The sequence below is a fragment of the Alexandromys fortis genome, unplaced genomic scaffold (assembly GCF_014885135.2).
Source record: "Alexandromys fortis isolate MF-2015 unplaced genomic scaffold, M_Fortis_MF-2015_v1.1 scaffold_60, whole genome shotgun sequence".
In the NCBI taxonomy this organism is placed as follows: Eukaryota; Metazoa; Chordata; class Mammalia; order Rodentia; family Cricetidae; genus Alexandromys; species Alexandromys fortis.
Window position 1 is genome coordinate 5,186,784 of NW_026067946.1, and position 14,227 is coordinate 5,201,010.

Sequence of the window (14,227 nt, forward strand, 5' to 3'; positions counted from 1 at the left end):
ACTGGATCATTATCTTAGGTAAAACAGAGCAAGATCTTGGATTGTATGTATAGGGCCAGAAGGACAAAGAAGAAAATTAAAGCCATATGTAGCTAATATAGCAATGAATTTGTGGGGATATGATTTGTTACAGCAATAGACTACTTAGATTAACATTTCCCCACCAATTCGATTTAGTACACAGAGAAGGTTTTTTGGTGGTCAGACTATCAGGGAACCCAGAGTTTACGATCCAGGAACACAAACCAGAAAGCTGCATGGGTGGGCAGACAATGGGAAATTGTCAAGTCAGCACATGGCGGGCCATGGGGAGTAACCAAGTCAGTGTACCAGCCAAAATATTGCCAGCTGCATGCCAAAGACATATCTCAGAGGGCTTTCAAGCCATGTGAGCAAGGTACCTGCTCCATCCTGTTACACTGCCCAATTGGGCATCAGATGAAGGGCATTTCAATAAAGTAGTCCTACACTAACTCAGAATGGAGTATAATAAAGGGTTCTTTATTTAGGGTAGACTCACAGATCAACCATCCTCTACATGAGCAGGGAACAGGAACCGAATCCAGCAGACAAGAGAGTACATCTTCTATATCTGCTTTTATAGTACCCAAGACCATGCCCAAAGTGGTCCAGCATCTCAAAGGCCATTGGCCAAAGGAGCTCCCACAGCACCAAACTGCTTGTATGGCTGGGACAAACTGCAAGGATACTAGCAGCAGCCCCAGGACTTATCCCCACTGTTAGTACTGGCTTTTGGGGGATCTATTCTCTTTAGATGGATACATTGCCCAGCCTAGATATAGAAGGGAAGGTCTTGGACCTTCCTCAAAGCAATGTGCCTTACCCTCTCTGAGGAGTGGTTGGGAGGTGGGAGGATTAGGAGCTGGGAATGGGAGGAGAGGAGGGAGTGGGAACTGGGGTTGGTATGTAAAATGAAAAAAGATAGTTTGTTTTCTTTTAAAAAAAAATCCCAAACTGCTATGAAACATGAGACTAATAACATGCTTCAGAAAAGTAGATAAGATAACCAAAATACAACTTACTTGAGACAAGTATTGAGCACCTAATAATCAACACGTTCATTAGTGAACTGGAACATCTAACTTGATAAGCTTCTTCTACTAGGACACCATTGAGCTTCCCCAAGCTCTTCATGAGCAGGAATTTGGTATAATAAAGACCAACATTACAAACTACCATTGCTTTATTAAAATTAAATTGGCAGAGAGTAGATCACTCTGCACTTTAGGTTCAAGTCTGAGGGCCCCATTTCCTTACCTGTAAGCGAACTCCAGGAATTCCTTTGCTGTTTGGCCCAAGGTCACACCCCTCTTCAAGGCTAATCAATTATTAGTTGTCTCAGGATACTTCTTAAGGATATCCCAGCTTCAAAGAAGCCTACCAAGAAAATCTGAGGCTGTGTAGCATCCTTTACCCCAAGCCCACTTCTGATAGATACAGAACTTAAGAGTACCCCCATGACATCTCCATCACAAAGGCTGATTCTCAAAGAGTCAGCAAAGAATGGGAATTCCGAGTGTAACAAAACTGATGCCCTCCATCCCAGCCTTACTATTCACAAGTCCCTGGTTCCTCTGCACACAAACCAGCAAAAGCAGATGCACTGAATCTGAGGGAAATGGGGGAAAAGAGCTATGTGAGCACACTTGCTAGAGACTATCTTTATGATTTCAGGCTACTGATGAAGCAAAATGTCTCATCTGTGGTGATATCAAGTTTCAAGCAGAGGGGATCAAAGAATTATTTGATAGCACAAAGACTTTGTTCTTAAGCACAGAACTATTCTAACAGCGGAAAATGAGTCCATTCTGGGAAATCCATGAAATACGGGATATGAATGAAGAGAAAAGAAGTGAAATGAGCATTAGGTGGCTTTTATTCATTCGATTTTCCTTTCAACATATTATTGTTATTACAAATTCTAAAGAAACCAGACTTGGTTGAAAATTTTTTATTAAGATACAGATCTAAGGACAGGATAATTACTTGCTAGCTAGATTACAGTTTCTTGTAAAAATAATATATGAAAAATTAGTAGAAAATGAAAATCTGAAAGTCATCTGAAATCTGAAAATGTTAAGTGATTTCTGCTGCATGTTACTGTTGATCATGTCACAGAATATTGGAGCATAACTGGGCGGAGTATGTAATTATTCCATTTTTGTTGACAGCACAGTGGGCCCTTCAGAGCTTGGCATAGTCTTTAAGAATCATCTGGAGCTTCTGACTCAGCAAGATGTTCCCTTTGGCCTTCAGTTTGCCACTGAAGAAGGCCTGCAAAGGGACAGGGAAAGATACCAACCATTACCCCTGCACTTACTCCTTTTCCAAGAATACAGTCCTCATGTCATGTCCTTTCCACTGACTGCTGGTGTGGTACCCCTGTCTTCCATCTCCTTCACTGCTGCTTACTCTGAAGTCTTTACTTCTCCCATTCTGAGCAGAGCTTTACTTGATGTAGTAACCTTGGTGGGCAGTTATCTCTTTCAGGCCTTGAAATGCATCCTTCCACACTCCCGCCCTGCAGTGTTTCTGCTCAGAAGTCTGCTAAGTCTAAATGGGGCCATTAAGGACTTACATGTGATTGGGCATGTTCTCGGGTTTAAAGAATCCTCCTCTATCCTGTAGTCTGACAGTCTGACTAGGTCACAGTGACTGTTTCTCCTGATCACATTCATTTGGAAACTCTGAATCATGTACCATTACGTTCATGTCTTTCTCAACATTGGGGAAGTTTTCAACCACACTTGCACTAAATAGTTTCTATGTCCTAACCTTAACTTCTAAGTATTCTGATGTAGAAGTCTGATATTTTCATGGTGTCCCATACATACCAAATCTCTTAATTCTTTATTATTATTTTTGTTTGAATGTGAAATTTTTTAAGACATATCTTCAAACTAATATTCTTTTTTATGCTTGATCTAGTTGGGGGCTTTTACTAAAGTCTTTACCTGTGTTATTGAGCTCTTTGTTTTCCAAGGTTTCTTCCTATTTACACAATATCTCATTTATATCCTGCATGTATTTCTAATTTCATTCATGTGTACCACATGTGTACAGGAATTCAAAGAGGCCAGAGGGTATCAGATACCTTGGAACTGAACTAAAGTTACAAGTGGCTCATAGTCACCTGATATGGGCAGTAGAAACTGAATCTGGGTCCTGTCTACAATGGAGTGTTCTTAACTAGTAATCTCTCTAACCCCATCGACTTGAGCATCTTTAGGATCCCTTCCTAAAGTGCTGTCATAGGCAGGAGGTATCATCATATGTTTGTTTCTCATATGTGACCTTCCATTGTGGGGTAAAATAGATATCCCTACTACTTTCATGGAATGGTCTTTTTAGAAAGCAAATTTCGCCTGAAAATGTGTCTTGGAATACTGGTTTGTTATGCAATTTTGAGTTTGACACCATGGGTTCCTATAGGTTCTTTTGACCATCATTAGTGTTTGGGCAGTACAGCATACTCAAGTCAGAGACCCACTGTCTCTGCAGATTATGCAAGAGTTGGGGGACTCAACTGTGTATAAATATGGGAGCAGTGACTTCTGCCAGGGGCATGTGCTAACTGTCAGCACTGTCTGGGACTGGCTGCTCCGGGTCCTGAAGCAGTGACACTAGCACACCCCAGGGTTTCACAGGAGAGACACTTGGTTGTATTCACACACAGCTTCCTCGGCGGTAGAGGAACAGCTGACGCAGCCGCACAACCCCAGTGTTTCACAGGAGAGACACTTGGTTGTATTCACACGCAGCTTCCTCGGCAATAGAGGAACAGCTGACGCAGCCGGCCCACATGTTGTGGGTGCACACACCCAAAAGCCCTTAGCTGTGCACCCTGGGAAAGGAAACGACAGCCAGGGTTGGTTTTGCTGTGTGTTCCCAATTCTCAGTGGCAGTTATCACCAGGGACCAAGTAAAGTTGCGTTTCTCAGAAACTTTCAAAATTTGAGGATAACTTATAAACAAGTATTTTAAATAGCATATAAATATATAGCTTTTAAACAGGTTTTCTTCAATTCTTTCATCTCATGAGTTTTGCTGCTATGTGGAAGTCATTTCTTAATACTTGTACATTCAAATAATTGTCTGAGCCCATTCATTGTACACACTACTACAAACTGAAAATAACTAATTTTTCTCCTCTATGTAAATTACTGCATGGGTTACTTCAATTTTGTGTTCGAAACAGATAACGTTTTCAGAATAATATTAACAGTAGTCACAGAGGCCTCCTGTCTTCCTGACAATTTCCGATGCCCCGGAATGCTTTAACTTCAGCGACTATTATAAATATTCTATTTCTAGGTTTTTCATGAGTTATGAGTTACTTTATGTTGGCTGAATGTCACTAAAGCAAAACTCTTAACTTCCTGAGAAAAGCAAATCAAGGTGTTTTGGGGGGTCATCTGTTTGTTTAATTTTGGAGTATTTCCGATTCCAAATTTTTAGATTAGTAAAATCTGTATAAATATCCCAAAATCCACTAGCTGAAAGTTGAAACACCTCAGATATTATTCAACTTCTATCACACACAAGTTTTACACCTCAAACTATAGATTTAAAATGCCTAGTTTGGATTTTATATTGTTTTTAGTAAATGATAAATTGGACTTACAGTCCCCCAAAAAATATTTCAAAGCTACTAACTGAAATAATAATTTTTAAAATCTGACTTGTTGATGAGAATATAAGTATAAACTTAATTAATGAAAACCTTCAGAACATTACCTTCTGAGGGTCAAGCTTGCCCAGGACCACCTCCATGAAATCCTCATCAGAAATTATGATGGTGGTGTCAGCGGAGCCCTTTGCGGGGCCTTGGTACACTTCTCCAGAGCCATTCTTCAGGTCAATGGCTGGGAAAACAAGAAAACAATGTGTTACATTTTCTCCAAAATACGACACAAAAAGTGAACTAAACGGGAGCTGTCGCGGCTCCCGAGTTATTCATGTGTTCTGTACTTGTTCTACTTCTAGATCGTGTGCTTTCTCATGTAGAAAATTTTTGTTGTGGTTGCTGAGATGGGGTCTCACCTGGTAGCCAAGACTGGTCTAGAACTCACAGCAATCCTCCTGCAGTGTGCACCAAAAGGTAGAACTTGGAAATCTACTTTTTCTAAAGTACTTTGTAATAGTCAGCTCAGTAAATAGCTTTTTTTTAATCAGGCATTTTATATCTAGAAATACTGATATAAATAGGAATTGAATATAGAACAAGTTTCTAACAAGTGAATTTGCTGGGATATACACCTAAGGCCTTTAACGGGGCTGGGCCCTCAGCAAAGAAGGTACCCAGTAACACTGACATTGGAGAAAACTGACCTTCCTTTCCCAGCAGGAATCAACTACAATGGCAAATAGCTTCTTGGGCTGGTCATGGTGGCAAATGCCTTTAATCTCAGCATTCAGAAGTCAGAGGCAGGCAGATCTCTGTGAGTTCAAGGCCAGCCTGGTCTAGAAGAGCTAGTTCCAGGACAGTCACCAAAGATACACAGAGAAACCCTGTCTTGAAAAAACAAAAACAAAACCAACAACAACAACAAAAAAAGGCAACAGAAGGGGACAGAAAGGAGAGGGTATGGAAAAGGAAAGGAAAGCAAACCTCTGCCAACCAATAGACTTACCATCTACGGCTTTAATGCTGCACACCTCTGTCCAAGCCCCACTGGGGAGGGGGGGGGGATGTAGTGTACATAAAAACTGTGCTCAGTGATAACACTTTACTTTGCATACATTAGTACCATAGTAAAGGAGTAACTCTACCGAGCAACAACAATCCATGATTGTTCTGTTCCTCTTTCCCTCAAACTAACCCACGCACCATTTGCAGACATGAGATTTGGAACTGTGAGAAGCTCATGGCTACACTGATACAAGAAAAGATAGTGCTTAGCAAGAACATAGACATGTGGGGTGAAGGAGCCAAACAGTCAAATGCTCGGGGGGCTTTGGTGTATGTGGGAGAAGCATCACCAGGTCATTTAGAATCCAGATGTCTGTAGGTTACTACTGGTCTTCTGTAGGATAAAGAAACTGCACTTCCCCCCAATGGCAGAGTTCACTGTGCTCACTGTGAAAGTTCAGATTTATGATCAAGTCTCTAGAAGAGTTCAGAACAACTTCAGCTAGAATTACTGTCCCTACAGGGCAGGGGGGAGGTAAAAAACCCATCTTGTCACCTAATCCCATCCACTCTGTGAAGATAGCATTCAGGAAGTGGTGAGCGAGCAAAGGGCAGAGAAAGGTTCTCTACGCCCACCAAAGAGGAGCGGCAAGGCTGTCCTCAAACTCTACCTCTGCCTCCTAAATGCTAGGATTACAGAAGGCAGCCATCACTCCCTACTAAAATATAAGATTTTTAGAAGAAGAAAAAGAGAAACAGCAAAGACATAAAACTTTGCTACGCGTATGTCCAAAATTCGCAAACCTGATCATGAATAATATCAAATAAATCAAACTAAAGAATATTCTTCAAAATAACTTTTCCAAAACATCAAGGTGATAAATAAGACAGACAACGTATCTGGGTTTCAACAGCCAGGAACTTGACAACAGCTCGGAGTGTGAGCAGGCCAGAGGGGGGCATTCATCCCCTCTCTCTCCATTTCTACTCTTGCTACTACTACTGTTATTATGCCTTTGCTTTAAACAGCCTATTGGGACAAACGGTGGAACATTAATAAGGTGGTAGAGCAGATAAGAACAGTGTAGAAATGTTAACTTCCTGACACTGACAACCACTCTGTGGTCAGAGAATGCCTTTGTTCTTGAAATAATAGAGTAGCCTTACACCCTTACAATACCAAGTCTCCAAGTTATCTTACGTACATACACTTTTACAAAATGGGATAAAATTTGAACAATTTGAAGTAGCAGATGAAAGATAACTGTTACTTCTCATTAGGATCTTTGCAGTTTTATCTCTATGTCAGAATTTATTGTTAGCAAAGAAACTTGGCAAACGATGTTAGGGCACGCTGCATGCCAAGAGGACTGTCGGCCTCTGAAGCGGGAGGTTCTGTGGGCATGGAGTCGGGAGCTGCACTAGAAAGCAGCAGCTGCTCACTGTTGGGAAAATCCTTGCTGATGATTTGATAGCAGATCCTTTCCAAAGACAATCTGTTTTCTGGAAATTCACAAGACACTTCTGAATCTCAACCCAAAATCTGAAACTGGCATCTTTAAATTTTAGTGTTAGGCCTAGTGAGCTGGCACATGCCTATACTCTAGCCACTTATGAAGTTAAGGCAGGAGAGTTTCTGGTTTGAGGCCAGCCTGGGCTATAAAGCAAGATCTTGCCTCAAAAGATAAAAAAATTATGTTTTAGCTGAAAAATCTTAAAGGATAATCCAATTTGACTTCAGAAGAGGAATCCCAAGCCACAGCTCATAGATTCTGATCAAGAAGGTTTGGATTCTCATCTGCAAGGAATGCCAGTTCTCCAGTCTCCACACTTCTTCCACATAGGGACAAGTTTCCAAAATGGATAAACATATTCAGAGAGCACCGCCATCCGGTCACTATCACACTGCACCGGACACACCTGACTCCAGTCCAGATATGCAGTCAGCTCTGGACACTTAATTAAAACTCAACTAATTCACTTCACCAAACAATATTCAAACAAAAATTAATTGTACCTCTATGATCTTGGTATCTAGATAAAATTTTTACACATTGGTTCATATAATATAAAAGAATACAGGTATGATACTGGAGAGAATAAACCAGCTCAAGCCATTTGCCTAAACCTATCACTCTAAGGAACGTAGAACACATTCTGTTTAGCAAGCAACATTGTGTATTTAGGATATAATAAGTACTTGTATACAGTTTCATAGTTTGAATGTACCCTATAACTCTAAAGACTCAAGCAACAAACGAATGACTTGGAAACATGTACCATGCACTTAGCATTACAATGAACTATAAAATGGAAATTTGTAAGTGGAATTCTCTGTGAACAGGAGTGACAGACATCCTCCACTCTCGCGTCGCATCATCAAGGTGGCAAAGCTGATGGATGCACTCTGACTGCGCTTCCCACCCTCTGCTTGCAGCTGTCACCTACCCATGAGCAGCAGGCACACAGCCACAATCTAGCCAAACCTTGACTGACCACAGTTCTGCCATCACAGTTCATTTCCTCACTACAAACTGCTTTTCCTTCCCCATCCTGCCATTCCAGAAATGAGTCGCCATTTCTCAGGAGCACACGTTTAAAACCTCAGTTTTACCCCAGATGTCTTCATTTCTTCTGATATTCAGACATAAAGAGTGCTCAGGGGAGTTCAGTGGTTTCACATCTGGCCCCTCCTCTCCATTACTATCCTGACGCTAACTAAGGTCTGCCTTTCTTCTAGTCTTTTCATGCCCGTTCATTTCCAACCCAGTAGGGGCCATGGCACATGAATCCTAAACCCTTCACTGAATGACCAATTTCTCCATCCTGACGCTACGCTCATCTTTCCTCATGCACACATGCAGATCTCTAATCCGCCTGGATATGTTCTGAATTCAGAATTGTTCTGATTTTAGAGACTCTGAACTAGAAAAGCCCCTCCCCCAGAGGTGCAACACTGTATAAACAAGGATGTTACTTCTCCACTCTGACACTGGTGAAGCAAATAAAGACAGTAATGCCACCTGTGCTGGGTCAGACTTTGTTAGCAGTGAGTTGTAAGAGGGAAAAGTTTTCCACCTCCAAATCTTTCAGCTTCCAAATTTCAAATCAGAGTAACTGCTTAACTTTTCAGGCACAAACAATTCTGCAGGCTACCTGAAGCCTCCTGCTCACTCTGTCTTTGTTGTGTGGTGCTGGAAATGGAACCCGAGACCTCCTGCACAGCAGGCATCCCCAGACCTAAGCCGCTTATTCTGCCACCTTTCATTCCTCTGACATTTACTGTTAACAGAACACCAGATTAGGACCAAATAGCTTACTAGATAATTTTTTAATGGTTTTAGGAATTAATAAAAAAAAAATATGACCATTGCTAGTAAAACGTTTCAATGGTACATTTCACGACCAAAGAAAAAGAAAGAGCATCATCTATACAGGAAACCAACTGAGGGAAAACAAGCATCCATTTTCTGTTCCTCTAAAAGGACAGTGATCTCATCTCTCTGAACTGTGAGTCCCACGTGGCTGTCAGCACTTACCAACCTGCACCTGTGCATACTGACATGCGCTATAGCCCTGACAGGAGCTGCCAACAGAGGAACTGCGGTCCTTTCTCAGAGTTAAGCCCAAGGTCAAATGAAAAGACGCAGGTAACTAGGACTAGCCAAAGTACAACAGGGTACAATCAGGACAAGCAAGAGTTCCACGGGGACTCACAAACTTCTTTATTGACACTTTCAACACAATCAAAGATCCCCAGAAAAATAAAGGGACAAGGATGGCCTTTATTCAAAGGTGAGACAACAAACGGCACAGATCCTTGTGTCCTGATGTTCAGTGCCAATTTTTTATTTTGTGTAATAAAATGACACTAACAACAGTCACTGTTCTTGAACAAAGACAAGTGTGAATTTAGTCCCTAGCTTAAAGATGTACAATCTATGAATACTGTTATTACTAAACACTGTACCCCAAGGTATGAAGATGAGGGTAGATTGCTTTCTTTCCAAAACTCCTGCCCTGAGGCCCTTCTCTGACTTGCTGTATTAACCAGGGGCTTTACCTTCCCCCTTTCAGTGGCAGGAGGAAGGGCATTAGATCTTCTCAGCCCTGCCAGCAGAGGTAACTCTGCCCTCACTCAGGCAGACCTCCTGTTCCTATCTAACAATAGGTGATGGGCCTTAGAAATAGCAAACTTCAAGGCATACTTTCTGTCTTCATAATCAACACCAAAGTGTCTCAGCTGATATCAGCATTCTCTCTAGAACTAGACATAATTTGAATTTAAAAAAATTTCCCCACTATACACATACGTTCTGCCCAGAAATGTGGTACTACCAGAAAGGGAGAGGAAAACATGGGCACGGTCTGGAATCTTGGGGAGGAATGTGACCCATCAGTGCCACATTTGCTCAAGGACAAGGACAGCACACGGTAGCACACCTAGCCTATATACTCATTTCTAGTCCCTGTACCCTGTTTCTGGTATACCATGGTATGAGCACAGCCGGACTACTTACCAACAATATAAAACACACAATTCTCAGTACTTCAGCATTTGGCAAACCACCTTAAAAACTTATTGTTGGGGGGAAAGAGTAGAGGCAAGCTATTCCCTAAGGTAGCCTTTAAATATCTACTCTCTAGTGCAACACAGGGCTGGCACAAGGGATGCCTTCTCCCACACCAAGAGACCAAAAGAGGTTTTTCCCTGCAGCCAAATACTGTGATTTGCCTCAGTTACACAAAGACTGGAAGGGAAACAAGAACCCCAAACAGTTCACGGTCAGCAGTGGATGGCGGATTCTTATGGCGTCCTAGCCCTCCCTGGGGAACTACTGGCTACTGACAGATGCTGGAAGATGGGGGACTCATAGTCACGTCCTCAGTTACTGGAACTAAGGAGTGCACCCCTCGAATGGATAGCTCCACACCCATGCTCACATGGATAGTGCTGGTTAAAGTCAGTGGGTCCCAAAACAAAAAGATACGAATGTAGATGAGGAATTGCCAGAAAGAGGAGAGAGTAACAGGCTGGGGTGGGCCAGAGTAATTAGAACACACTATATATGTGCATGAAATTGCCAAATAACATTTGTGATTTAAGAGAAAAAATGCATGCCTTTGAATGTCCTGAGACCTATTAGCTCTCATGGAAAACAACAACGAAAAAAAAACTATGTAGGTTAGATTTAAATGCTTTCAAAGGGACTATTATCAACTTTAAAATATACTTTACCTCCATTAAAAGTTAGCTTAGAATAATATAAACTCAGAAATCTTACTTACTCCACTTGGCTGCAATGTTTCCACCTTTCGTGATGTGCCACTCAAATACAGCGTTTACTTTCTTCACCACCTCTCGTCCAATGTCCTTAAGGCGGCGACCTATTTCCCCAAACACGAGAGCACTCTGAAGCCCCTCACCCTGACAAGGAGGAAATCATATTTGAAAACTTCACAAAGAAATGATTACACATACATACAATAAGAGTGATTTTTTTCCAGGTCATAGATAACACAGCTAAACTATTTTCTTCACACTAGGCTTATTTTGCACTTTGTATTATACAACCCAGCATTGTTTGCCCTACCAGAAAAATTCCTTTTCTTTTTCTTGACAGGGTTTCTCTGTGTAACAGCCCTCGCTGTCCTGGAACTAGCTCTGTAGACCAGGCTGGCCTTCAATTCACAGAGATCCACTTGCCTCTGCTTCCCAAGTGTTGGGATTAAAGGCATGAGCCACCACCATGCAGTAAGAAAATTTTATTTTACCAATATTTTTAAAATAATATTTTAGTGTCTTAGGTAAAGTGCCTCCTGTAAAACCATGAGGTTATGATTTGAATCCCAAGCAGCCATGTCAAAAGCTGGGTGTGGTAACACACAGTCTAACCTCAGCACTGGTCCAGAGGCTAGCTGGGAAGCCAGTCTAGCTAAAATGATGAGCTCCAGGTTCAGTGAGGGACCTTGTCTAAAAATCAAGGGGGAAAAGTAATTGAGGAGGTCATCTGATAACAACCTCTGCGTGTACCTGCAAGGTGCGTCCACCAAACCACGCCCCACACAAATTAAGGAAGAAAAAAAAAAGAGGAAGCTGTGTGCCTAGGTCTAATTAGCTTCTCAAATAATCAAGTCCTATGGTCTTCAGTTTTTGTTTCTAAAATAGTAGTAAATTCTATGAAGTGTTTAGTTATTTCTGGCTGTAAGATATCATAGGCTTTAAGCTTAGATTATTCTCATAAAATGTTAACTTTGTTTGTTATATAATAACATGGTTTATGAAGGAAAAAGATAATGTTTGTGAAAGTTTCAACATTATTAAGTTAATATTTTGGACAAAAAATACAAATATTTTATCAAAAGACTTAGTATTACTAAAATATTAATATTTTAATAAATAAGACATGATATTGTCTTCATATCTTCATACAAACCTTTAAATCAAGAAAAAAGAATAGGTTACTTAACTTTTCACCTTTTATTCTCCAAATACTTTTTAAAATTTCTCATTAAAACTAAGCTAGACATTCTTTTTTTTTTAATTTATTTATTTATTAAAGATTTCTGTCTCTTCCCCACCGCGGCCTCCCCTTTCCCTCCCCCTCCCCCAATCAAATCCCCCTCCCTCGTCAGCCCAAAAAGCAATCAGGGTTCTCTGCCCTGTGGGAAGTCCAAGGACCACCCACCTCCATCCAGGTCTAGTAAGGTGAGCATCCATGAAACTGCCTAGGCTCCCACGAAACCAATAGGTCCAGTAGAATCAAAAACCTGTTGCCATTGTTCTTGAGGTCTCAGTAGTCCTCCTTGTCCGCTATGTTCAGCAAGACCAGTTTTGACCCAGGCTTTTTCAGACCCAGGCCAGCTGGCCTTGGTGAGTTCCTGATAGAACATCCCCATTGTCTCAGTGTATGGGTGCACCCCTCGCGGTCCTGAGTTCCTTGCTTGTGCTCTCTCTCCTTCTGCTCCTGATTTGGACCTTGAGATTTCAGTCCAGTTGAGCTAGACATTCTTAAAGCAGACAATTTTCTCCTAAAGTATCCCAATATTCTGCAAAGATTTTTCAAAGCCTAAGTTATCAAAATATTTTTCATTCCAATCAGTTTTAAATTATGTCATTTCTTCAATAGGCTTCTCATAGCTAAAGGAAGTGGCCTGAAAATCCCGAAGTGGCATGAACTAAGGCTCGCACAGGGAAGTCTGGGCGCCAGACTTCGCAGCCTACCTTAGAAGGTGCCTGAGCTGAGACTCCAGATGAGGGCACAAGATCCACGTACGCATTTGAAATGACAATGTCTCCAGTCTCTTGAACCTGAAGAGAAGCGGGATAGGAAAGAAACACAGTTCACGCTGACGGTTTGCATGTCCATCATGAAATGCTACAGTCATTTTAAGGAAACCTCAGACTTTTCTTTGAAAAAAAAAAAGATAGAAAGCCAAATAAGACAAAAGGTCAATGATGTAAATAATAAAATAATAGACATAAGGATTTTCTGAATTAATACGACTGTTACTAAGCCTGGATAGAGAGTCAACTGATGACTTTTAAAGGAAAAAAGAAAATAAAAAACACTATGATCAAGTCTCATCTTCCAAAATACAAATCAAAGGAGCTGGAGCAATGGCTCAGTGGCTAAGAGCACTGTCTTCTTCCTTACTCTTCCTCAGAGCCCCAGTTCAGTTCCCAGAACAGTTTGGTTCCCAGCACCCACATCAGGCAGCTCACAAACATCTACAACTCAAGCTCCCAGAGATCTGACCCCTCCGACTTCTGGGAGCACTTGCACTCTCATGCACGTACACATAATTTAAAAATAATAAAACCAAGTGTTTTTCAAACTGGAATGCTAATTTAATGACCTAGGATAGAGCCCGAGTGCTGGTATTTTGGAGATTTTCTTTTCCTAAGCCTAAGAGTATTTTTAGGGGAGCAAGGGTGAGCAAACAACTGTTGGAAATAGTAGAAGGTATGCCCTAATACCCCATGTGGAGCAAATGTGTTCTGTTAATATAGGTTAAAACTGGCTAGGAACAGACAATTGTTTGCAAAGTCATAACTCTGGGTCCTATTTCAAGTCAGATGTATACACAGCATAAAGAAAATATCCCAACAACCTTTTACACTTGACATTAAAGAAACTCTCCTTCCTCATCCTATATTTCAAATCATCCGGGTGACTATTCTTCCATAAGAACAATACAAGCCAGGGGTGTAATGTTAGCACCCAAAAGGCTGAAGCAAGAGAACTTCAAGTTCAAGGACAGCCAAGACTAAGGAAGTATCTTTCTGTACAGGCTGTGTTATAGCCAAACACTGTCTCAAAAGGAAAAAGAAGGATTTACAGTGAAGAGAACAAGTTTCCCAAAGTTAAGGTAGCAAGTGATACAACTTTGATCTTAACTAACTCCCTTGACTACCTCCCTTCACTCTTGAAAGGAGGGAAAATACCTTTCCCACAATTTGTTCTTTTTAAACTATATATCCAGTGAAAAACACAGACACGATTAATGAAAAACCAAAATACACTTTAGCAAATTGCTTTTTTGTAAGCACATGAGCATAGAGTTCTGAAA

General features: G+C 41.1%; 1 protein-coding gene across 1 annotated transcript in view; it reads right to left on the reverse strand.

Annotated features, from left to right (window-relative positions):
- Positions 1 to 1,879: 1,879 nt before the first annotated feature.
- Positions 1,880 to 14,227, reverse strand: part of LOC126505968 (peroxisomal multifunctional enzyme type 2) — a 46,444-nt gene continuing 34,096 nt past the window's right edge. Inside the window, exons 15-18 of the mRNA XM_050149212.1 lie at positions 12,879 to 12,965; positions 10,943 to 11,081; positions 4,759 to 4,886; positions 1,880 to 2,295 (exon numbers count right to left, since the gene is read on the reverse strand). Of these exons, the coding sequence (XP_050005169.1) occupies positions 2,206 to 2,295; positions 4,759 to 4,886; positions 10,943 to 11,081; positions 12,879 to 12,965 (444 nt within the window). The 3' untranslated portion in view covers positions 1,880 to 2,205. The remainder of the gene's footprint in view (positions 2,296 to 4,758; positions 4,887 to 10,942; positions 11,082 to 12,878; positions 12,966 to 14,227) is intronic.